The 27,204-nt window shown below is 44.1% G+C and overlaps 1 protein-coding gene across 1 annotated transcript in view; it reads left to right on the top strand.

The window, feature by feature from the left end:
- Nucleotides 1-27,204, top strand: part of GTPBP1 (GTP-binding protein 1) — a 463,031-nt gene that overhangs the window by 191,414 nt on the left and 244,413 nt on the right. Inside the window, exon 5 of the mRNA XM_080276296.1 lies at nucleotides 11,053-11,231. Coding sequence (XP_080132422.1) covers nucleotides 11,053-11,231 — 179 coding nt within the window. The remainder of the gene's footprint in view (nucleotides 1-11,052; nucleotides 11,232-27,204) is intronic.

Genomic DNA, 27,204 nt, shown 5'->3' with positions numbered 1-27,204 from the left:
AGTCCCTCCACTTTATACTCAAGTTCCTTCCAAATTCCTCATCCGCTCTGTTCTTACTCTCTCTTACTAATCTTTTCACTTCTCTCTTTCTTTCTACATATAACTCTCTCTTCCGCCTCTCAGCTTCTTCCACGCCCCTATTTCTTATCCATTCATTGTATGCTTTCTTCTTTTGTGCCACAGCCTGTCTCACCTCTTCATTCCACAATGCTGTTCCTTGCACACCCCTCCGTCTTCTCTTCATCCCACACACCACATCACATGCTGCACATATTTCTTCTGTAAATATGCTGCACACACCTTCCACGTCCCCCATCTGTTCCAATTCATAATTGCCCAATTGTTCCTCCACTTCTCTCTTATACTCTGCTTTTTTCTCATCCTCTGGTAACCTTTCCACTCTCCTTGCAGATACTCCTTCCTCCTGTCCTTCCCTTCTTCTATTTCTCCATCCTAATTGGACCTTGATTCTGGCCACCACCAAGTAGTGGTCAGAAAGTCCACTCCCCCAATCTCTATAAGCTCTTGCATCCATTACACGTTTTTGCATCCTTTCATCCACACACACATAATCAATCATTGCCTTCCTTTCATTCAGTTCACCAACTACCCTTCTCATCACTCGCCATGTATACCTGTGGATCATTTTATGCCTGAAGAGGGTATTGGCTATCACCAACCCCCTCCCAGCACAAATGTCCACTAATGCACTGCCATTCTCATCTATTTCAGCAGGCACACCCCACCCACCAACTATTCCATCCACCTTCACATTCCCTACTTTACCAGTTATATCACCGATCAAAAACACTCTCTCATTCCTTCCAAACTTTTCCATGCACACTTCCACATTTGTCGAGAACTATTCTCTCACTCTGCTTGTACGATCTTGCGTTGGCACATACACACACACAATCGCCCACATTTGTATTCCAACTTTCAATCTTACCCACACAATCCTTGACCCAACTGATCCATACTCTTTTATGCTCTTCTTCCATCTTTTACTCACAACTATGCATACTCCTTCTTTCACCCTCTCATTCCCACCTACTCCTGCACATATACCCCATCCATACTCCCATTCTCTCACACTTTCTCCTCTCCATTTAGTTTCAGTTATTTCACATACATCAACTTTCACACCCTCAAGCACCTGGACAATTTCTCTCTATTTTACCTCATCATTCGCTCCTCTTACATTCCAAGTTCCAATTACCATGTCCTTTTTCCGGTCCTTGATCGTCATCTTTTGGTTAGTCTTTGTCCGAGGCTTATTGTTTGTCTTTTTAGTTAATTGTTTTCCGGGGAGGGGCACTAACCCTCCGCCAACCCTTTTAGTCACCTTTTTCAACAAGCAGGGATACTGGGGGAGTGTTCTTGAAAACCCCCCATACCCCCAGGGTATTAAACATAATAGGCCTTCAGTTTTATGAAGGCAGTTTGGGTGGAGCTGCCTGAGACCTCACACCTCTAGTTGCCACATCTCTCTCTCTCTCTCTCTCTCTCTTTCTCTCTCATACATTTTCTGTGCTACAAGCTTTATTTAATTTTGAGCAAATTCTTTGCACTGTCCTTTTACTAACGTTGGTGGCTTTCACTGTTCGAGCAACTGCTTTTAAGGGCTCTGTTACTGGTGCGTTGTTTGCCTTTTCATTTAAGAAATACTTATTTACATTGTAAATAATTTCTTTGGCTTAACTGTGGAGAACACGAGAACGGGTTGATGGGCAAGCTTCCATGGCGGGAGACTGACCGCGCATGACCCGCACATGCATGGCTATCCCTTGTGTCACTCCACTCGGCAACATCGCAAAAGCAACGCTGACAAGTCTTATGAGATTATAACTATACTATAGCTTTTTTATTGAATTACATCTATACAGAGTACAGTATTTGAAATTCATTTATAAGTAGTTACTAGCTTAAAATAAGAGAGAGAGAGTGAGAGAGAGAGAGAGGTGTGCAGAAGTAATTACATTTGTTTGGCAGCGGTGATGTGGCAACTTAGCTAGCAGTGTGAGGTCTTAGGCGGCCCCACCCAAACTGCCTTCGTAAAATAGAAGGCCCATAGTGGGTACTCCTGTGGAAGATTTTGTTGAGTTAATAGGTGTAAGAACTGAGTCTTTGATGAATTAAAAAGATTACTTTTACCCCAGTCAGAGATATGAGCCAAGTCAGACATTAGGTGTGTCATAGCCTCATCCCTTGTTTGTTGAAGTAACTGCTGAGATGGACATTGTGGGTACCAAATGGAAAGGTGAAAAGTGGAATCATCAGCATATGAGTGGATAAGGTTAGATGTACAGCTTAGCAGGTCATAGATGAATAAAAGGAAGAAAGTTGGTGATAGGACAGAGGTCTGAGGGGCACCTCTGTTGATAAATCTGGGAGAAGAATGGTGGCTGTCGACAAGAGCAGCTATAGAACGACCAGAATGGAAGCTATAGATGAAGGCACAAATAGAAGGATAGAAACCGTAACAGGGCAGTTTGGAGATTAAAGATTTATACCAGACTCGATCAAAAGCCTTTGAGATGTCAAGTGCAGTGGCAAAGCTTTCACCAAGGTCCCAAAAGGAGGATGACCAGGAGTCTGAAAGGTAGATGAGAAGATCACCAGTGGAGCGTCCCTGATGGAACCCATACTGACAATCAGAAAGAAGGTTGTGATAGGAAGGATGCTTTAAAAGTTTTCTGTTAAGAATACACTCAAAAATTTTTGAGACTCAGGATGTTAAAGCAATTGGATGATAGTCAGAGGGTTGGGAATGGTCATCCTTCTTTGGGACTGGTTGAATGAGAGCAAACTTCTAGCAAGTAGGAAAGGTACAAGGTGAAAGACAAAGACAAAAGAGTTTACCTAGGCAGGGTGTAAGCACAAAAGCACAGTTCTGGAGGACAATGGGAGGGACTCCATCAGGCCATTATGCCTCTTTAGTATTGAGGCCAGTAATGGCAGAAAGTACATCAGCTGAAGAAATTTTACTGTCAGCCATGAGAAAGAAGGGGGAAGTGATGGAGGAACAGCACCAGAATCTTCTAAGCTGGAATTTGAGGATAAAGTCTGAGCACAGAGTTCTGCATTATCCGTAGAAGAAATAGCTACAGAGCCATCAGAGTAGAACAGAGGAGGGAAAGATGATGAGGTAAAATTGTTAGAAAGTTTTTGGCAAGGTGCCAGATATAGGAGGAAGAATTCAAGTTGGAGAGTTGAGAGCATTTAGTACAGATGAAATTATTTTTAGCTTAGCGGAGAACAGACTTAGCATGATTCCGGGCAGAAACATAAAAAATATGTGATTCAGGGGTGAGTTGGCTCTGGTATCTTATGTAGGCCTTCTGCCTGTTGTGGAATGCATTAGAATAAGTGTGATTACACCAAGGCTTTTTTTTTTTTTGCATTAGTCAGATGATATGAGTAAGGAATGTATGCTTCCATCCCCAAGAGAATAACCGCCATATTGCGCATGGCACACCCAGATGGCTGCCGGTCATGGAAACAATAATCATTACAGGTTGAACATAGAGAATGAAAGTAATGTGAGCATAAGTGGCTGGGGAGTGGCTGGGAAAAGGAGGGAGGTGAGAAGACAGGAAGAAATCAGTAGGATGAAAGTTGTGGAAGGAGTTAAGAAAGTCAAAATGGGGAAAACCCCAAGAATTGATGGAGTGTGTGGTGAAATGCTGAAGCATGGGGGAGAGATAGTAGTAGAATGGATGTGGAAGATGTGCAGATTGGCCTGGGAGGAAAGTAGAGTCCCAGAGGATTTGAAGTCAGGTATAATTATTCCCATGTACAAAGGGAAAGGGGAAAAAGAAGTGGGTGGTAATCATAGGGACAGTTGTCTTCTTAGTGTAATAGGAAAATTATACTGTAGGATACTTATTGACAGAATTAGGAAAATAACAGAGGAATTAGTTGGAGAAGAACAGGGAGGCTTTAGGAAGGGAAGAGGTTGTGTAGATCAGATATTCATTCTTAGAGCTTTAGTGGAAAAGTTCCTAGAGAAGGGAAAGAAGTTGTATGCAGCTTTCATGGATTTGGAGAAAGCATATGACAGGGTGGATAGACAAGGATTGTGGAAAGTATTAAGAATATATAGAGTAGATGGGAAGTTGTTAAATGCTGTGAAGAGTATGTATGATGGTGCTAAGGCTGCAGTGTGTGTGGAAGGTGAACTGAGTGACTTTTTCTGTTTGAAAGTTGGGTTGAAATAGGGATGTCATGTCTCCATGGTTGTTCAGTCTGTATATGGATGGGTTTATAAAAGGGATACAAGGTAGGGCAGTGGATGTTGGAATGGCCCTAATGAGTGAGGGCAGTGTTTGGAAACTCCCTGTACTGTTCTTTGCAGATGATACTGTGTTGTTAAGTGAAGACAAAGGGAAGCTGCAAGGCTTGGTGGATGAGTTTGGGAGAGTCTGCAAGAAACAGAATCTAAAGGTGAATGTATGGAAGGGTAAAGTTATGGTCTTTGAGAGAGGTGAAGTCAGGGAATGTACAGTGAGGTTGGATGATGAGGAGATGGAAAATGTTAGTACGTTTAAGTACTTGGGTAGTGTGATGAGTAAGGATGGAAGTTTGGAAGGTGAAGTGCATGAAAGGGTACAACAAGGAAGAAAGGTTGCTGGTTCCTTGAAGGCAGTGATAAGAAATAGGGAAGTGAGCATTGAAGTAAAAAACTTGCTGCATGAGAGTATTGTGATACAAACTATAACGTATGAAAGTGAAGCTTGGACGTTGTTGGAAGGACACTAGTCAAGAGTGAGAACAGTGAAAATGAGTAATTTGCAAGTAGCACATGGAGTTCCATGGAGAGAGAGAGAGAGAGAGAGAGACTGACAAAGGAGGAAGTGAAGGAGCGTTGTGGTGTGGATGCGGATGTAATAGAAAACGTTAGGAGAAATACATTGATGTGGTTTGCCCATGTGGAGGGAATGGAGAGTGAGAAAATAATGAGAGAGTGTATGTGAGTGAGCTGGAAGGGGGAGAGGGAGGGAGAGACTGAGGATGAGATGGAGGGATGGAGTGGAGAGGCATATGAGAGAGGGAGGTGTGAGTTATGGTAGGGCAGTGTAATGGCAGGGGAAAGGGTGACAGGGAGACAGCGCGTTGTGGCCACCCCTTACGGGATTAAACCGTTTCGTTCTGGAGCCCTCCTCGGCTTTTTGACCCCCAGTACTGTGGGTTTGGGAGGCTGTGTTACCTACAGTGCCACCATTTTCATTTTCATTTTCATTTTCTTTTTTTTTTTTTTAACCGATGAATAGACCTGAAAAGTGGTCAGAATTAAGCCTAGCGATAGTAAAAGTGCTCACTTCTGCTGTTTTCTACCGAAAAACAGGTGTTTGGAGTAGACTGTAGCACTAGTCGAGCGGGTCAGTACTTCCAAGGTGGATGGGTAGCTGATGACAGGAAGGGCTGGAGCTCCCATTTCATCAGCCCTTGGGAGTAGTTCCTGACCAGCCCCCTCTGCTGAACTTTTTCAGTGTTTCAGTAACACAGAGAGTAGGCCAGCATGTTCTCCAATACAGGTTTCTCTGACTATCAACACCAAATTACATGCACAGTACACACTACACTTCCCTTTCAAAATTAAAAAAGAAACATGGCATCCAATAACCAAGCCTTGGAGTCCCGGGGGGGTGGGGGGGACCATAAATGCCCCCACCATCCGCCCCTTTCCCGGTGACGGTTCAACAAGTTTCCTGGAACCACTGTCTGACTCATATCTTCGTCATTTCTGCAACATTCGCAGCCTTTCCTCTAACTTTCTCTCTGTTGAGCACCACTTCTCCTCCTCCAAACATCATCGTCTCTTCTTAACTGAGACTCAGCTGTCTGAGGCAACTGATAGCAAACCCTTTTCTGTATCCTCCTACTTTCTGTATACTCATTTCAAAGGGAAAAAGGGCTGTTGTGTATATGTATGCAACGACCTGTCTTGCTTTTGTGTTCCTGAACTTGATTCTTCTGCATTCTTTACTCTCTGGCTTCTGCTTTCCTGTCGTTCTCTGACTAAATATATGTGCGCTGTTTACTTATCCCCTAATTCTACTGACTATGAAAATTTTTTTGACTGTCTTACTTCTACGATGGAACACATTCTATCCTTTTCTCCTTTCTCAGAAATCTCCATTCTAGGAAATTTCAGTGTTCACCACCACCTTTGGCTCTGCTCTCCTTTCACTGATCCACCTGGTGAACAAGCCTACATCTTTTCTATCCCTAATGACCTAGAGTAGCTTGTACAGCACCCTACCCATATCCCTGACCACCTTGGAGAGAGCTCTGACTTATTGACCTCTTCCTTACAACTAATCCTTCTGCTTACAGTGTTAGTCTTTCCTCTACGTTGGGCTCCTCCGATCATAGCCTTATTACCTTAACCTGTCCTATCGCTCCAGTATGGCCTGTAGACCCTCCAAAGAAACGTCGACTGTGGCACTTTGGAGCTGCAGATTGGGGGGCCCTCAGGCAGTACTACTTTGATCTACCCCGGAATGATTTTCCATGGCAGGGAGTCATCTGAGTGTGCCTTGCGCATTACAGAGGTTATTCTCTCAGACATGGAAGCATATGTCCCTTCTCATATCTTGATTAATGCAAGAAAACATTGGTTTGATCACGCTTGTTCTAATGCTGTCCACATCAAGGAGAGGGCCTATTACTCTATGCGAGGTTTCTGTCCACGTTGAGCTTGCCTTAGGACACTTGCGTTATCATTCAACAGATGTACCGCCCCAGTCAGACTCCCCAATCTACCCCTGAATCTTTTTTTTTTTTTTTTTTTATGTTTCTGCCTGGAATCATGCTAAGTCTGTTCTTCGTGCTGCTAAAAATAAATTCGTCCATGCTAATTTTTCTAAACTTTCCAACTCGGATTCTTCCCGCTCCTTCTGGCACCCTGACAAAAATCTTTCTAACAACTTTACCTCATCATCCTTCCCTCCTCTTTTCTACTCTAATGGCTCTGTAGCTATTTCTTCTACTGATAAAGTAGATCTCTTCGCTCAGACCTTAGATGATTCCGGTGCTGTTTCTTCATCACTTCCCCCCTCTGATTTCCTCATGGCTGACATTAATATTTCTTCAGCTGATGTATTTTCTGCCATCACTGGCCTGAATACTAACTATGCATATGGACCTGATGGAGTCCCTCCTGTTGTCCTCAAGAACAGTGCATCTGCACTTACACTCTGCCTAGGTAAACTCTTTCGCCTTTGTCTGTAAACTTGTACCTTTCCTACTTGCTGGAAGTTTGCTCTCATTCAACCAGTCCCAAAGAAGGATGACCATTCTCAACCCTCTGACTATCGTCCAATTGCTTTAACATCCTGAGTCTCAAAAATTTTTGAGTGTATTCTTAACAGAAAACTTTTAAAACATCCTTCCTGTCACAACCTTCTTTCTGATTGTCAGTATGGGTTCCATCAGGGATGCTCCACTGGTGATCTTCTCACCTACCTTTCAGACTCCTGGTCATCCTCCTTTTGGGACTTTGGTGAAGGCTTTGCCATTGCACTTGACATCTCAAAGGCTTTCGATTGAGTCTTGTATAAATCATTAATTTCCAAACTGCCCCTTACGGTATCTATTCTTCCATTTGTGCCTTCATCTCTAGCTTCCTTTCTGGTCATTCTATAGCTACTGTTGTAGATAGCCACTGTTCTTCTTCTAGATTTATCAACAGTGGTGCTCCTCAGGGCTCTGAAGTATCACCAATTTTCTTCCTTTTATTCATCAATGACCTTCTAAGCTGTAATCTAACCCTATCCACTCGTATGCTGATGATGCCATCCTTCACGAATCTATTCGGTTCCCACAATGTCTATCTCAGCAGTTACTTCAATAAAAAAGGGATGAGGCTATGGCACACCTAACGTCTGACTTGGCTTATATCTCTAACTGGGGTAAAAATAATCTTGTTTTTAATACATCAGAGACTCAGTTTTTACACCTATCAACCCGACAGAATCTTCCATGGGAGTACCCACTGTTTAACAATATTCAGCTCAATCCTGCATCATCCTTGAATGTGCGTGGAGTTTCAATCACTCGGGACTTATCTTGGGAAGCTCATACTACTGTACATCTCTTGTAAAATCGGCTTCTAAGAGATTAGGTGTGCTAAGCTGACTCTGTATCTTCTTTACCCTGCACAGTTGTTGTCTTTATGCATGAGTTTTATTCACCTCTGTGTAGAGTACAACTTTCATTTGTGGGGAAACTCCTCACATACAGCTCGTCTCAGTAGTGGGGAGTCAAAGGCTTTTTGTCTCATTAGCTCTCCTCCTCTTACTGGCTCCCTTCAACCTCTGTCTCTTTGCTGCACTGTTGCATCTTTATCTCTTTTCTATCGCTACTTCAATGGTCACTACTCCTCTGAACTGTCTGCTTGCATCCCTCCACCTCTATAATGGGCGCATAGCTCTCATCTAGCAACAAACTCTCATCCCTTTTCTGTCCAACTCTCTAATGCAAGAGTTAACTGTTACTCCCAGTCCTTTATTTATGCAACAGGTCAACTGTGAAACTGTCTCCCTTTGTATCTCCTCCTTCTTATTATCTCGTCTTTCAAAAGCAGTGTGTCCAGGCATCTTGAAATGAATGGATCTTGAATTTGGCTCTCTTTTTTTTATTGTTTTTGTTTTTTTTCTAGGAAGGAACAGTTAGCGGGCTCCTGGCTTCTGGCCCCTTCTGCCTTGCATTAAAAAATAAAAAAATAAAAAATAGATCACACACAGATATGCATCATATGGCTACTTTCAGATACTGTACTGCCAGTGGCTGATGTTGATAGATAGTCCAGTTTGGTGTGGAGTGGTTGGAGTCTTGTAGTACAGTACAGTACTTGTAGTATGAAAATGCAACCTGCTTTACGTAATGCGGCCACAGTCGAAACTGTGACGACGGGAAGTTGGGGTTCCATGCTGATTTTACGTATTTTCCATCCATTCATCCATCATCGAATGCTACGTTGCCCCATAAGGAGCGTAGGAGCCCGGGGCTAGGCAAGTTGGTCCTGAAAGTGACCAACCTCACTCATCGCTGGGTGGCATTATGTGAGCAATAAACCCCAACCATCCCTTGGATATAAATCTTCGCCGCCTCAATCCGGTTGAAGCGTTGTAATTACCCACTAAACCACCAGGCGCCAAAATTTGCTTATATGGTCACCACCCAGCATAGTAAATGGTTTCCTGGTGTACAGGAAGCCATTTGGCTTGTCACTCAGTGTAGAGTCACCCACTGACAGAAGGAAGAGGAAAGGCTGAAGGAAAGAAAGACAGAAGAGGGAGCTTAACGTCACCCGTAGGCAGGAGGAAGAGGAAAGAATGAAGGAAAGAAAGACAGAGGAGGATGGAAGGAAAGAAGGATGGAGGAGAGGAAAGGGCAGACACCTGAGAGCAGCACTACATCGAGTGAGTGGATGGTGAGCGCACTGCCAGCGCATTTTCACATTCGTTTTTTTTTATTATTATTATTATATTGGTATAAGGCACTGTAAACACTTGCATAAGGTTAAATAAACATGCTGCACACAGTTACATTAGTTACAGTAAATCACATGTTTCTTACCGGTATGTCATTTTCCTTACATTAATTGATTTTATGATTTACTTCTATTTACTTACATGTGGAGAGGATGGAGGATGAAAGACTGACAAAGAGAGTGTATGTGAGTGAGGTGGAGGGGGGAAGAGGGAGGGGGAGGCCGAGGATGAGATGGAGGGATGGGGTGAAGAGGTATATGAGAGAGGGGTGTGTGAGTTGGGAACAGGGCAGTGAAATGGCGGGGGACAGGGCGATGTGGAGGTGATTTGTTTATGGCCACCCCAAACGGGATTGAGGCGTCTGGCAATAGATAGATAGATATATAGCTTTCATTACATACACTATTTATACATCACTGTCAGTTAGCTCTTCACTTGGAAGTTCTCCATCTTCGACTGGAAGTCGGGAGTAAGCACGATATCTTTGGCAGCATGGCTTTACTCAGAGTTGCATCAGATGGCTAACTTCAGATACCGTCAGCGGCTGATCTAAATAGATAGTCCATTTTGGTGTGGAGTGGGTGGATGTATGGAGCACTTGTAGCATGATAACGCAACCTGGTGTATGTTGCGATGATGGGTTCTGTGCTAATTTTACTCATTTTCACATTCACTTTTTTTTTTTTTTTTTTTTTTTTTTTTTTTTTTTAAATAAATAATTCGTGGTAGGTGGGGGCGCTCACCATCCACTCACTCGATGTTGTGTTGCTGTCAGGTGTCTGCCCTTTCCTCTCCTTCATCCTTCTTTCCTTCCATCCTCTACTGTCTTCCTTTCCTTCATTCTTTCCTTGTCCTTCTGCCTACGGGTAACTCTACACTCCCTTCTCTGTCTTTCTTTCCTTCATTCTTTCCTCTTCCTTCTGCCTGTGGGTGACTGTACACTGAGTGACAAGCCAAATGGTTTCCTGTTGTACACCAGGAAACTATGTACTATGCTGGGTGGTAACCTTATAACCAAATTTTGGCACCTGGTGGTTTAATGGGTAATTATTGCACTCCAGTTGGATTGAGCCGGTGAAGGTTTATATCCGAGGGCTGCTTGCGGTTGATTTCTCATGTAATGCCACTCAGGGATGAGTGAAGCTGGTCACTCTCATCTTAAATGTCGGGACCAACTGCCTAGCCCCAGGCTCGCATGCTCCTCATGGAGCAATGTAGGATTGGATGATGGATGGATGGATTAGTATTATAATGCATGGGATGGGAGGAAGAATGTCTGTCATCCCATTTTCTATCACACACTAGGGGCAAACTCAAATAATTTTGCACAAATGTAAGGAAAACCTGTCTGTATGTACAGTTTACTGACTCGGCAATTTTGACACTGTTGGTTTGTCTGTCTATATACGGACATGGCTTGGAATGGGTTAAGGCGTTTGGCAATAGATAGATGGATAGATAGATTATTTTTATTATTATTATTAGCTACTTAACATTCTTAGCATAATCCAACCCTATCTCATTGTCTCCCTATCACCTGTGAACACAACAGGGTGGCAGTGGTAGGAAACGTGGATGCCGGCAAGTCAACATTGCTGGGAGTGCTGACCCATGGAGAGCTGGACAACGGGAGGGGGACGGCACGAATGAAGCTCTTCCGCCACAAGCATGAGATGGAGACTGGAAGAACCTCTTCTGTTGGCAATGATATCCTTGGTTTTGATAGCCAGGGTAAGTGGAATTTCATATTTTTTTTTTAGTTACTGGTGTGCTTAGGGTGCAGTTTGATTTTTTTTTCCACCTCTTGAATAAAATTATTTTAGATATTTGCTGCTCTGTAGATCTGGATCCAGGACCATATACCTCTCAAGGCATAACAAAGGACTGCCTTCAGGGTGTTTTGGATCATTTACATACCAGGCTTCTAACAACCATTAACATACATCATTTATCTGAGGGTCTGTCAAAGATTAAAAAAATTAAAGATCTTAGTAGTTCTCCCTCACTCCAGCAAAACTACATTATCACCAAAGTAGTTCTTTTCACACTTCCATCCTACCAACATTATTTCTGCTTCCTTGCCCATTGATTTCCCTTTTACTTTCATGAGTCACACAGCTGTGCAGAAGTTCTCCTCTAAGGCAGATATAATACATCCCTGTATTAACTGTAGAATGAAAGTTTATGGCACCTGTAATTGTCTGTCGTTAGCCAGAGTGAAAGGCAGTGGTTGTCAGCTGCCATGTGAGAGTTATTACTTGAGATAGCTCTTAACCATTTGATGATGGGAGATCCCCTTGTGAAAAGCAAATTTGACAGTATTATCCAGAGATTCAGAGTTGTTGTTGCTGATGATCAACTCCAGTCTGTCTGGGTGAGCAGACCTATTACCTGCTTGCAAGCAACTGTCCCTGCAGGTCAGTCCTGTGTAGTGAAATGATGTTTCCTTGCCACTGACAGTGACTCGCCACAGTGAGGCATGGGGAAAAGTGTGAAGGTTTGGTTCCAGGATAAATACTGCAGTTGCATCTCTCCACCCCATAGTTTGGTTACTGTACAGTCAGGCCTTGTTATATGTCAGTTTGGTTGTGAGATAAATTGATAGAACAAGTAACTAAAAGTTATACCTAGAATCGTGACAGTGAGGGCGAAATTCGCTTGTATGATAATTGTGGTGGTCTCATAAGCCAGTTCTCTTCATACATGGAGCCTTCCATGCAAGCCAACAATCAGACGTTTAAGCCAAGATAGCTGTCCGGTAGTAGTAGTAATAGTAGTTGTTCCCTTGACAGTCTGGCCAAACAGCCCTGAGTCTCTAAGGAAGGCCACAGCTGAGACTGGGGTTTCCCACAGACCTCTCAAGGATTGTTGTTGGCATAGGTGATTGTATGCAGTGCAGTCTTCCATAATGTGTTTAATAGTATAGGGTGCTGTGTTGCATCCTGGACAGGTATCAGCAATGGAGTCATCCAGCCTCTTTTGATAACATAAGAGGGCTGGATGATGCCCACATCTTATCCTGGCCAGGTGGACCTTGTCCTCACAAGGGAGATAGGATTCAGAAGGGCGGATATCAGGAGGCCATGCATGCAGCTGTGTGTTGTCTTTAAGTAGCTGAATGGAGAGGCAAGTGATTTGAGTATAAATGTGAAAAACGTTTACTAGTTCTGTTAAACAAATCGGGGCCCTCTTTCTGGGCACCAAAATGTGAAAAATGTTTAATAGTTCTAGTAAACAAATCGAGGCCCTCTTTCTGGGCACCAAAATGTGAAAAATGTTTAATGTATCCAAGTCGGTATCCCTGCCGGGACACCGCTATGCAAAAATTTTCTGGTAAACAACCCGTAGGTCGTTACTCTTCCCTAAAGTTGTCTAAGTAAATTAAACAAGTCTCATAGAGTTAGGCGAAACGTAAATTAAACTTAACTCACCTACAATAATTATCTTCTATCTCATAGCTATTCCTCCCTTGAATTGGCCAATTCGTAAAGGTTACTTAGCAAGTGAAGAGGGAGTGATTGTTAACAGATGACGATGAGGTTGCTTGGTGTAGTTGCTTGAGCAAGCAAGCGTCCTTATGGTGCTTCTGTACAACCTAGCTTGAGGATGACTAGGAACAAAGTGCTAACTCCACGAGATCTAGGAGCAGAGTGTTAACTCCACAAGGTCTGGGAGCAGAGTGAGTGAACGCGGCAAGCCCCAACTCTTCATCGAATTGTGGGTTGCCAACTCTTATTTAATTACAGTACTAAATACAGTTATATTACATCATGATATGTACAGGGCAAATCTAACAAATTAATCTTAGTTTTACTTAAACTAAAGTTAGACCAAATATTCCCTTTAACTGTGTAAATATCTTAATTCCACATCTGCCTTAACAGGAGAATCTTTCCCTGCTTGCCACGTCACCTATCGCGCAGACGCAGTTTAGGTCAGTGGAAAATACCACGTAATTACAATGTATAGTTGTCCACGGGGGTTAAATGCAGTAGCATTTAATTTATCAATAACAAGAATTATTAAAGAGAACGCAATTTCTGGGTTATTAAAACCGCTTGAACAATTAACAACGGTCTCAATTTTTCCTCTGCCTTTAACCAGGGATAACTATGATAAAAATAGAGAGCGCAACTGCTCTGGGGGAAAATATTTCCCACAATAGATGTGTTTCTGGAAGCTGGTCTGGGGCGGGCGAGAGGAGGGAGATGACAATATTTGTGTATGATATCATGTGCTGGGTGTTGTTTTGATGTTCCTTTGTGTGTGTGGATGTGCTTCCATGTAGTGTAGTGGATGTTGTGGGTTTGTGGAGGCTGCGGCAAGAATTTGGGTGCCTCCCATGTCTAGATGATCCTTGTCTTTGAGGACTTTGGTTTCTTGGTGTAGTTGGTCTGTGGTTGTAGTAGCTGTGCAGCCTGTGATTATTTTTAGGGCCTTGTTTTGTATGGTCTGTAGAGTGTTGTAGTGTGTTTTAGTGAGGTTAGAATCCCAAGCAGGGCTTGCGTAATTCATCTCTGAATGTATTTATTGTTTGTATACTGTGGTGGTGGTTTCTTTGTTGCGTCCAAATGTTGTATGGGCAATTGATCTCAAGGCATTGAGTCTTGATGTTAATTATGTTTAATATTTGTGATGTGTTGTTTAAATGACATTGATGTATTGTATGTTACACAAGGATTTTGTGTGTGTGTGTGTTAGGGGAGTGTTGTTTATGGTGAGGTGTGGAATGTGACTGTGTTCTGCTGTTCAGTTTGTGAGAAGGGTCACTGTAGATTTGGCTGGGGCTATTTTGAGCCTGTTTGTGGTGAACCATTCATGTAGTGTGTTGAGGTAAGGTTGGAGGATGTGTGCGGCAGTGTTTGCGTTTTGGTGTGTACATGTAAGTGTTATGTCGTCTGCACGGGAAGCAGTGTGTATCTGTATTGTGTGGGGTGTGGGTATGTCTTGCATGTATAGGTTAAAGAGTGTAGGGGACAAAACAGATCCTTGGGGGATGCCATTTGTTAAGTTTCTGATGTTCAAAGACTGATCAGCAAATGTTACATTTGCACATCTGCCTGCTGAGTAGTTTGCCAGCCATCTTTTTGTGTTATTCTGCATGTTTGTGTTGAATATTTTGTTTGTGTGGTTGTGGGAGGGGATGGCATCAAAAGCTTTGCTGATGTCTAATGTGACTAGGAGTGTTCTGTGTGGTGGCCTAGCTGAATTCATGCCATCAAAAACATTCTGTGTAAGGTCTGTAAGAAGAGTGTTTGTGGAGTGTAGTGGTCTAAAACTATGTTGTAATGGGGCTAGGGGGTGTGAGGTGTAACTAGTTGTAGTACCAATTGTTCAGTGACTTTAGAATGGGTGCAGAGGAGTGTAGTGGGGCAGTGTGAGGAAGGGAGTGTGGGGTCTTTGTTGGGTTTGGGGATAGTGATGATAATGCCATGCTTCCAGATGCTGGGTATTATGTTGTGTGAGTAGCTGTAGTTTGATAGGTTGGTGAGTGCTTGTATGCCTTGTGGTCCAAGGTGTTTAAGGGTATGTTGCTTATGTTGTCTGGTCCACAGGCAGATGAGTGCTTAAGGTTGCTAGTGATGTGCTTCGTCTGGTTGTAAGTGAAAGGTGCGTAGTCTGGGTCTGTGGGGAACTGTCTCTTACGTTAGATAACACGTCGGTCATCGCAATGGGGGTTTAGATGGGTGACGTGAAAAGTGATTGATGAGAGTGTTTGCTTGTTGTTTGTTTGAAGGTATGGTGTCTGTTGTTGCGATGGTAGCGTGTGATTGTGTAGTGTTGCTGTTGGAAAGTGTGATGCTGTTTAGTGTTTTGCAGAGTTTGCTGGTGTTTGATTTGTGATCAAGTGTTTGGAGATAATTATTCCAGTTTAGTGTTTGCTGTTCTGATATTGTTTGTTTGAGTGTTGAGTTCTTATATTTGTAGTACGGTGTCTTGTGTATGGGGTGTTGGGGAGTGTCGTAGTGTGTCCCGTTGACTGATGAGGCCTTGAATTTCTGGTGTGAAGTTGGGGTTGTGTTTCTTTCAGTTGCCTGTAGGGATGTGTCTTTTGTCTGCATTTTGAATAATTGTATTGAAAGTGTGCACAACAGTGTTGGTGTCTGTGATGGATGTACTTTTTAATGTTTCAAAGTGTTCTTTTTCAGTTATGAAATCCTTCCAGTTGGCTCTCCTATAATTAGTGTATGTGTGTCTGTGGCCAGCTGGAGTGATTTGGTTTTGGTAGTGATGATGATTGGGAGGTGGTCAGAGCCAAGGGTTTTGACCACTCTCCAAGATGTTGTGGCGGTGAGGTTTGGGGAATAAATGGTGATGTCTAGGGATGATGGGAGGAAGAGGGCTTGGTGTGGGATGTGGGTATGTTGATGGAGATTATTGAGTATGAAAAGATTATCTATTTGGGATTGTAGTACCAGCCCTCTGTCTGTGTCAGGGTTGTTGACATGCCAGGCCGACTCCTTGGCATTGGAATCACCACCCAGGATGATGTTGGGTATGTTAGTGATGTGGTGTATTTGTGGAGAGTAATTGTGTGGTACTGTGGGGGACGATTGGGGGAGAATGTATGTAATGACAATTGTTATGTGTGATTTGTTACCAGTGCATATTTTAATTGATCGTATTTTTGTTGTGGTGTCATGTGGGGGGAGAAGTGACTTTGTGTATGCACTAGTATCTGAAAAGTTGATTGATTTGTGTACCAGGGTGATGAGTCCACCACCACCTCCCTCGGCCTGGTCTTGTCTAATGGTGATGAAATTATGGAATGTAGGTGATTTTTGTGTTCTTTATAATTTTGTTTCTTGTAAGATGGCAGTGTGTATGTTTTGTTGTTTGATGGTTTGTGTGAGTTCTTGTTTTTTGGTATTCATGCCATCTGTGTTTATTTGAAGGATGTTTACTGTATGTTGTGTGAGCGATGTGTGTTGGGTGCTGCAGCACGGGGGGGTAGGTGGGGGTGTGGGTGGAGGGGAACGGGTAGGAGAAGGTTGTGATGGAGGTAAGGGTTGGGGTGAATTAGATTGGAGTGGATGGGAGGGATTGGGGGATTGGATGGTGAGGGAAGGATTGGTGGGTTAGGCTGAGGAGATGTAGAGGAGGTAGGAGTGGGGTTGGTGGGGGGGTTTAGTGGGTGGGGGGAAGGAGCATAAGGAGCAGGTCCAGGTGTTTGTGTAATGTTTTCTGGATGCAAGTGCTGTGCAGGTGTAATGGGTCTGGTTCTTGCAGGAATTGCACTGAACTGAACGCTTTGTCTGTCAGCTCAAAGTGATAGGTTTTGAGCATGTTGGACATATGTATTTGTTGGTGGGTCCTGGATTGCTCTCAGTGTCCCTGACTAGATGAAGTTGTTGAGAAATGACCACCTGGGAGTCATTTCTCGATGTAGGAAAAATGGTGTTGTTGTGTGTGTTGTGTTGAAAGATGTGGTACTTGCCTGGGTGACTGAAGCCACTCCCAGGTTGTCGGGCCCTGTTAGGGGCCGGGAGGGTTTGCGGTGGTTTGGCCCCATGCTGTTCTCCTCTTCTGCTTCGACAGCCTCTGGAGGGTAGACCCTCAGTGAAGACGCCACCGCTGCAGGTCCTGGCTGCCCAGTGTATACAGTACATTTGCTGTGATCTCCTTTTTGTTCCATTTCATATGTGCAAGGCCATTGAAACACCATTGCTGTCACCAAATAACAGCGCAGTTGTGCAGTGAATAGTGCAATGTGTGATACTGAGTGATAACTTTTTGTATGTTAAATACTGAAACTGGTGACTTGGAAATCATGTCTGGCAAGAATGCTAGCGATGGTAACATTCTTGCTACCATCGCTAGCATTCTTTGGTGCTGCTGAGGGAACCAAAGGCAAACCTAAAAGGGTAATTTTTTAGATTTTTGGTTCGGTGGCCCATGATCCCCTCCCTATTCCCATTGAACCCATGATATAGCAACCTTTATAAATGGTAAATCGTTATGTGATGAGTTTTCACTTGATGTAATCCCATCGCATACCGAGGCATGACTGCTGTATGTGGTTACCTGAGCTGGGCACTTCCACGATCACTAATGCAAACCGCAAATTCCGCAGGTGCGGAGGTGTGATTTTGTTTGCGGATTTGCCTAAATTTTACGCAGATTTGCAGTTTTGCATTTGGGGAAGTACTTCCCACAAATGCAAACCTGCCAGCAAACCAGCCTGACCTCTGAGAACTTTGAGTGGTTTGTTTTTATGGTGGGCAACATGGACCTGCTCAAGATGGAGTTATCTCAGTTGGAGGAGGAGTCTGTGACTGAGGAGTGAGGACTGAGGAACTCAGAGCCAAGGAATAGAGGTGGAATGAACTGGTGTGTCAACTTGTCAAGTATGAGGTGTGAAGTGTAATAATTTAATTCATTTATCTACAGTAATGAATTATTTATGCATGTTTTGAGTAAAAATAATCTAATCCATCAATCCATCCATCATCCAATCCTACATTGCCCCATGAGGAGTGTAGGAGCCCAGGGCTAGGCAAGTTGGTCCTGAGATTTAAGATGAAAGTGACCAGCCTTACTCATCCCTGAGTGGCATTACATGAGCAGTAAACCCCAACCATCCCTTGGATATAAACCTTCACCAGCTCAATCCGATTGGAGCCCCGAAATTACCACCAGGCGCCAAAATTTGGTTATATGATATCCACCCACCATAGTAAATGGTTTCCTGGTGTACAGGAAACAGTTTGGCATGTCACTCAGTGTAGTCACCCACAGGCTGAAGAAAGAGGAAAGAATGAAGGAAAGAAAGACAGAAGAGGGAGTGTAAAGTAACCCGTAGGCAGAAGGACGAGGAAAGACTGAGGGAAAGAAAGACAGAAGAGGATGGAAGGAAAGAAGGATGGAGCAGAGGAAAGGGCAAACCACCGAGAGCAGCACATCGAGTGAGTGGATGGTGAGTGCCTCCACCTTCCACAAATATAATTATATTTAAGATACTATAGAACCCCATAATTGCTGAACTCATAATTAACAGCCTCACTAACTGCAAGAATATGAACTGCATTCGTTTTCATTTTTGAAGGCTCCAACATCCTTGCATGCGTCAGCCTTGGTCACCTAATGGTGGCTTTCCATGCTGCACTATCTATTGCAACCTCCCTGTTCAGTCCCTTGACTCTGAGGTCACACTTAATGACCTCGTCCCACATCTTTCTCAGTCTACCCCTCACAGCCCCACCCCCAATATTAACACTTCTCACCTTGTGCACCCAATTATCATCCCCCATCCTCTCCACATGCCCAAACCATCTCAATCTACCTCTTCTCATCACAACACCAATACACTCCAGTCCCATCCTACCTCTCAACTCTTCCATCGTAAACCCCCCCCCCCCAGGCCTTGCACACAGGGACGCACTGCAGATCCACCTAATCATTGTCATTTCTGTACATCTGAGCCTGCGAATATCCTCCTCCTTTACTGCCCAAGTTTCACTACCATACAGCATTACACTCCTAACACATGCTGCATACAAAGACCCCTTAGCACGTAGGGAGAGTCCTCTCAGTGTTAGGAGAGGCAACAGTTCCCTGAACTTCTTCCAACCACTTCTCACCCTAGCCACAGAGCTAGCTCCAGCCCCACCTCCAGCACACAACATGTCTCCCAAATAACAAAACTCTTCCATACACTCAAGAGACTCACCAGCAAGTTCAATCCTTCCACGCCTGACAATCTCCACCTGCTCTCCTCGACATGCCACACACATAAAATCAGCATTATTTCACAGTCTACCTCTGATACCACCACATCTCTTGTGCAGCCATGTATCACAAACACTACACAAGATGGAATTATTTCCCATAATAAACTGCACATGGCCACTCTCCCTCATTTTTGACAGTACCACCACCAACCCTAGATATCGTCACTTTGTTTTATCTGCATTTACCCATAACTATGCCCCATACCATCTCTCCACTTCCTAAATCTTTTCTCCACCTCCCTTTCATTCTCTGCAGTCAGCACCAAATCATCAGCTTACAACATCTCCCACGGGAGTCTGTTTCTGATGTCACGTGAGAGTGCTTCAGGTACCATGATAAACAACATGGGACTCAAAACTGTCCCCTGATGTACACCAACATTCATGGAAAACTCATCACTCAAATCTCCATTCACTCTTACCTGGGTGCGAGCACCCACATACGTGGCTGTAACAACCCTAACCAGCCACTCCCCCAAGTCAAGCTTTCTCATTGCCCACTTCACCACCTCTCTAGGGACTCTGTCAAAGGCCTTTTCCAAATCAACAAAAACAAAATACAGATCCCTTTTCTTCCAAATGTATTTTTCCTGAAGCTATCGAACAATGAGTATGGCATCAGTGGTCCCCCTGCCTGGCATAAATCCAAACTGCATCTCATTAATATTCACTCTTTCTCTAATCATACCTTCTAGAACTCTCTCCATTACCTTCATTATCTGGTCCAAGAGCTTTATACAGTGCTCGTCAGAAGTATTGAGCGCGTGGAAGGGGCGCAATACTTATGGCCAAAAAAGAATCACCCGTTTTTGGTACTAAAAATTGAGCCAGATGTTTGGGGGGCTAGTATGACATCACATTAGCTTGAGGCCTTACTGCGTGCTGGTTGGTTCCCGCATCAGTTGCCTACGGTATTCATGAGAGAGAGGAACTCCGCCACATCTCCTTCTCTTATTGCGCCATTTTTTACCGAGTGTCCTGCAGTGTTTTGGCTTTCACCACTTTGTTATGGCACCTACCCGTGAACTATCAAGTGAAATCATATCCCAGATCATTGCTCTAAAGGAGGCAGGTCACTCCACGAAGGAAATTAGTGAATTGGTTGGCGTGGCTCGATCGACAGTGCGTAGATGGTGCGCCCGTTTTCGAGTATAAAACAGTGGTGACGTTCCCACAAAGAAACCGCGGTCTGGTAGGCCCAGGAAAACTTCCCCGAGGCCTGTTAATGTTTTAAAATGTGCAGTGGAGTCAAATCCTCGTGTGTGTGTGCAAGGAAAATAAAGGAGAGCAACCCGGAAGTGTTTGGTGAGGTTTCTGTGCACACAGTGTCTCGAAGAGTCCATGAACTTGGTTACACAAGTCACAGGCATGTTAGAAAGCCTCTTCTTACACGTTACCAGCAACTTCATAGGCTTGCCTTTGCTTACAAATACCTTAACTGGGGTGAGGAGCAATAGTTGTCAGTGTTGTGGTCTGATGAGGCAATGTTTAGTGTTACCTGTAATCGAGGAGCGTGAGTGTACCGGTGCAAAGGTAGTGACCCGCTTGAGCCCCATTATGTGGAAAGCACGATTAAACACCCTGATTCACTCATGGTATGGGCTTGTTTCTCTGGTAAAGGTTTGGGGAAGCTTGTTGTGCTTCCCTAGAACTGCAGAGTGAATCAGGACATTTATCTGGAACTTCTTTGTGATCATTTACCTGAGTCCTTCAAGCTCACACATGCACGAGTGTTTCAGCAGGACGGTGCACCTGCTCATAAGGCCAAATCGGTCACCATGACTGCGAGGTATCATTCATGAAAGACTGGCCAGGCAATAGCCCAGACCTCAACCTGATAGAAAAGCTCTGGTACCTCGTAAAGAAGAATCTCTAAGGGAAGGACGTGAGCTCTCTGCCTTATCTGGAAGCAGCCATTCTTGACTCCTGGGACAAAATACCCCTCCAGCACCTCAGGAACCTCGCCCTTTCACTTCCAAGACGTCTCAGGTCCTTCAAGAAGCATAAAGGATACCCTACAAAGCACTAAAGGTAAATAAAATGGATTGTTCATGTTTTTTCAATGTTGAAAGGTTTGTTTTGTAGGAGGGACGCAGGGCGCTCGATACTTCTGACGAGCTCTGTACCTCTATAATTTCCTCTTTCCCTTTATACACATTTACAGTTACAGTCTTCAACCAATCATCTGGGACAATACACTCATATATAATCATATTTATCAGGTCAGTGACTAACCTCACCCCTATATCTCCTGAGGCCTTCAACATTTCGGCAGTCAACCACGACATACCTGCTGCCTTCCCCATCTGCATCCTGCCTATTGCCTCACTCACAGTAGCAGTGTTAATTAAAGGCCAAGGGCCAAACACTGGATCTGCTGGCTGCAAACCTTCCCTGTCCCAGTCAAACTCCTCATTCAACAACCGGTTATAATGTTTTCTCCATGCATCTTTAATATCCCCGCTGTTCACCACTGATTTAGGTTATCAAGTAAAAGTCTCTGTGACTCAGACTTCACCCTGTATACCTCTTTTCTAGCCCTACGCTTGGCAGTCAATTATTCCTCCTTGTTACCACCCTTCTACCATTCCCGGAAAAGCCTTCTTTTCTCCTTAACTGCAGCATCTACACCCTCATCCCACCACCAAGATACTTTATGTCTTGGTAGTCCTCTTGTCCACCTGCATATCACGTCAGTAACTCTTAAGAGTTGTTCTTGAGGGCTCTGTACTGTTCATTAATGCCTCTGTCTACGGCTCCCTGTTCAGCCACCACTCTCCTCATCTCGCTATAAAGGCATCCCTTACAGGGGCGTACCTAGAGATTTGGGGGCCCGGGGGGCTAGGCTCTTTGCGGGGCCCCCCTCCTGGAGGGGGGCCCTGCAAAGAACCTAGCCCCCCTCATTCTTATCTAATATCTCACCCGGGATTGTCGGGATGATTAATATATATATATAAGCAACGTTGGGTCTGGTTAGTACTAGGATGGGTGACTGCCTGGGAACACCAGATGCTGTTGGCATCCCTATGTGTCAAGTGGGGCTGGTGGAGGATTAGTGACCCTCCCTGTAAAAACAATTTACTCTAAGCCCTTGGCCACCCCGTTTGGGATACTTGGCGTCTGGCAATGAATGAATGAATGAATGAATATATATATATATATATATATACTGTATATATATATATATACTTAAATATTAATGAAAAAGCTTATAAAATTTTAAGGCCTTTGAGGGCCCCCCCTCAATTGGGGGCCCGGGGGGCAGTTTCAAACAGCTTCCTCACCCCCCCTCAGGTACGCCACTGATCCCTTACTACTTGGTTTTCCAACTTCCATATTTTCCTCCTAGGTACATAAGTCCTCTTTTTCATCACTTGTTCCTTAACCCAAGGCATCCTGTCGACATATGAGTACGTTGCAACATTATGTAACTGCCAGTCCTGACGATGTACTGGTACGTCACGCAATTGCAAGGTTCATAATTTGCACAATTTTCAATTTTCACGCATGATTTTTGGTACTTATACACGGGACACCTTCCTCTATTCCTCTACAAGATGCCAGGCAGGGACAATGCCTTACACCGCATAACCTCCCCCTCCCCTCTGCACCTCACTGTCTCGTCAATTCACCTGTTACCAGTGACCTCGCCAATAAAAACATTCAGGGCCAGAGTGATTCCCCAATCGATGACAATGTGGAGGACAAAGTTTACATAGCATTAGAGGAAGAAACAGTGAGAAATGATGATCAGGTAATGTCACCAAAAAAGGTCAGTTATGTTGATGAGTTAGTGAATGAAACAATGCTTATAATGCCTCTATTACTATTTGAAAACCAGTATACTCTCGTACTACATATAAATTCGTACCAAATAAATAAATAAATACCGTTTCTGAGTTGTGTGGAATAGTTACCCTCCCATAGAACTCGTTTTCTTTGGAGCCAGTCTGATAGAAAACCAAGTAAGGTAAGGAGGTACTACTACATGTATTGAGTATTTTAAACCACAGGTGAGCGATTTCTCTATGAATTTTCGATGTTTCCCACCAAAAGCGGAGGTTTTAGCCAAAAAAAAAAATTTCCAAAATAGCTCAGGATTGGGGGGTATCAGAGGTGCGAAATCGGTCGGGACGTGACGGGTTAAGCACCATATCACAAATCAATAGTTTGTGCTGCTGCACGCTCATCACTTCCTGTAACCTTAAAATCCCTCACTAACCTCCTATCAGCCCTCCTAAATAATCTATCTGACTGCTATTTCCCCCAGACTCATACGTAAATAACCTATCTATCTATCTATTGCCTGACGCCCTAATCCTGCAAAGGATGGCCGCGGACAAAATGCCTCCAAGTTGCTCTTTCACCCACCATTTGACTACCCTCCCCCCAACTCACCCCTCCCTCCCCCATATACCTCTCAACTCCATCCCTCCACCTCATCCTCGGTCTACCCCTCCCTCTCCCTCCCTCCACCTCACCTACATACACCCTCTTAGTCAGTCTTTCATTCTCCATTCTCTCCACATGTCCAAACCACCTCATTGTATTTCTCCTAATCTTCTCAACCACATCCACATCCACCCCACAACGTTCCTTCACTTCATTCGTCAACCTGTCCCACCATGTCACTTCACATGCTCCTCTCAGGTAACTCATTTCCACTGCTCCCACTCTTGACTTGTTCCCCTCGTGCAAGGTCCACGCCTCGCTTCCATATGTCAGGATGGGGATCACCATACTGTCATGCAGTGACCTCTTAACTTCCATACTCACCTCCCTATTTCTCATCACTGCTTTCAGTGAACCAACAACCTTCCTTCCCTGCTGTACCCTTTCATGCACTTCATCCCCCAAAGTTCCATCCTTACTCATCACACTACCCAAGTACGAGAATGCACTCACATTCTCCATATCCTCATCATCCAACCTCACTGTACATTCTGTGATTTCATTCCTCTCAAACACCATAACTACTTTTGTTTACATTAACTTTCAGGTTTCTCCTCCTACACACTGTCCCAAATTCATTCACCAAACCTTGCGACTTCCATTCATCTTCACTCAACAATACTGTATCATCAGCAAACAACAACACCGCAATCTTCCAAATCTCACCTTCATTCATTAGAGCCACCCCCACATCCACTGCCCTACCATGCACCTCCTTTACAACCCCATCCATGTATGTATTAAACAGCCATGGAGACATCACACAACCCTGTTTCAGTCCCACATTGAGATAAAAGAACTCACTCAGCTCTCCATCCACTTGCACCGTAGCACTAGCTCCTTGGTACATACTCTTCACAGCACTCAACAATTTCCCCTCCACTCCATATATTCTTAACACCTTCCACATACTTTGCCTATCTATTCCGTCATAAGCTTCCTTCAAGTCAATGACGGCAGCATACACTTTCTTTCCCTTCTCTAGATACTTCTTCATTAAACATCTTAGAACAAATATCTGATCTACACACCCTTTTCCTATCCTAAATCCCCCTTGTTCTTCTCCAACTAGCTCCTCTGCCTTATGCCTAACCCTATCAATGAGTATTCTATCATATATTTTACCAGTCACACTAAGAAGGCAAATACCCCCATGGTTACCACATACTTCTCTCTCCCCTTTTCCTTTGTATAAAGGAACAATTATACCTCATTTTCAGTCCTCTGGAACCCTTCCCTCTTCCCAAGCCAATCTACACAACTTCCATATCCACTTCACAACAATCTCACCCCCATACCTCAGCATTTCACCACACACTCCATCAATTCCTGGGGCGTTTCCCAACTTGATCTTCTTCATTGCTTCCACTACTTCCGCCCTACTGATCTCTTCCTCCCTCCGCTCATCTATTCTTCTCCCAGCCAGTTCCCAACCACTTATACTCGCATTGCTGTCACTCTCTACATTCAACAAATCCTCAGAGTGCTCCTTCCATCTCCTCAATTTCTCTCTCTTCTTCACCAACAACCTATTATTCCTATCTTTCACTCCCCTACTATTTCCCCATTCACACTGCCTTACATTCTTTACCTCCTTCCAAAACAATTTCTTACTCTCCCTCCATTTCACACTCAGATTCCTCCCAAACTCTTCATCCACTTTCTTCTTACTCTCCTTCACCAGTCTCTTCACCTCCCTTCTCCTGCTCACATATACCTCTCTCTTCTTTCTCTCATCTTCTCCCCTACCTCTACTCGCTAACCATTTGCTATATGCCTTTTTCTTTTGTTCCACAGCTCATTTCACCTCATCATTCCACCATACTGTCCCTTGCACACCCTTGCATCTCCTCCTCACTCCACAAACCACCTCACACGCTGTGCTTATCTCTTCCGTAAATATCTTACATACGTCTTCCACCTCTTCCATCTGCTCTAGCTCATACCTTCCCAATCTTTCTTCCACTATGCTCTTATACTCTGCCATTTTCTCGCTATCTTGCAAACTCTTCTCACAGGAGCTGTTTCCTCCTGTCTTCCCCTTCGTCTCCTCAACCATTTTCTGTGCAGCTTTACCTTGGCCATCACTAAGTGATGGTCTGAGACTCCATTCCCCCACCCTCTCCACACTCTTGCATCCAACACTTGTCTTCTCATTCGCTCATCCACACACACGTAGACTATCATTGCCTTTCGTTCAACAAGTTCACCATCCATTCTCCTCATTACTCTCCATGTATACCGGTGGATCATCTTTTGCCGAAAGTAGGTGTTGGCTATTGCCAACCCCTTAGCAGCACAGTTATCCACCAAAGCACTACCATTCCCATTTACTTCAGCTGGCACACCCCACTGACCAACCACTCCATCCACTCGTACATTCCCAACTTTGCCATTCATGTCTCCAATCAAAAGCACTCTCTCGCTCCTCTCAAATTTGTCCATACATGCTTCTACTCTCGCCCAAAACTCATCCTTCACTCTTGCCACTCGGTCCTCTGTCGGAGCATACCCACATACAGTTGCCCACGCTTGTATACCTACTTTCATCCTCACCCATACAATCCTTGCACCCACTGTTCCATACTCTCTTATATTCTCCTTCCACTTCTTGCTTATCATCAGACATACTACCTCTCTTGCCCTCTCATTCTCATTAACTCCAGCACATAGACCTAAACCATATTCCCATTCTCTCACCCTTTCACCTTTCCATTTAGTTTCAGTCAATCCACATATATCCATTCTTGCATCCTCAAGCACCTGAACAATCTCTCTCTCTTTCACTTCATCATTCACTCCTCTCACATTCCACGTTCCCACCCTCAGAATGTCCTTTGTCCTTTCCTTAGTCATCAATGTTTGGTCCATCCTGGTCTCAGGCGCTTTATTCGCTTGTTTAATTAGTTCTTTTTACGGGGTGGGGCACTAACCCACCACCAACCCTTTTAGTCTTCTCGTACGGCAAGCAGGGATACTGGGGGAGTATTCTTGAAACCCCCCTACCCCCAGGGGTAATTAACCTGCTTTCTCTTTTCCTAAAATGTGCATTGCACACAATCATGTTCGTTGCCTCCACAAACTCGAGTATCCTTTCTCCTTCTGCATTCCTTATACCATACTCACATCCCCCATGTGCTCCTTCGTAACCTTGAGGTGCTTCACCTACATGACCATTTTAGTCCCCTCCCAAAACCACTATCTCATCATCCTGCATACCACCTACTACACGTATTAAGTCATCTCAAATTCTATATTTGTCTACTTCATCCAAGTCTGCCTGTGGAGCATATGCCGATATAATTGTAGTTATCATTCCACCAACCAGAATTTTCACTACCAATATCCTATCGCTTACTCTTATAACAATCATAATATATTCCACCCATTTCTCCGCAACCATCATACCAACACCCCCATGTCCGTCTGTCCTCCCCTGCCAACACAACTTATAGTAACAATCCTTCCCAACAGCTTTCTGGCTGATCCACCCCTGTACCAGACTTCCTGCAAACATGCCA

The sequence above is a fragment of the Coenobita brevimanus genome, chromosome 64 (genome assembly GCF_032717465.1).
Source record: "Coenobita brevimanus isolate Jiangsu-jjx chromosome 64, ASM3271746v2, whole genome shotgun sequence".
NCBI classification, from domain to species: domain Eukaryota; kingdom Metazoa; phylum Arthropoda; class Malacostraca; order Decapoda; family Coenobitidae; genus Coenobita; species Coenobita brevimanus.
This window is presented reverse-complemented; position numbering and strand designations above follow the sequence as displayed.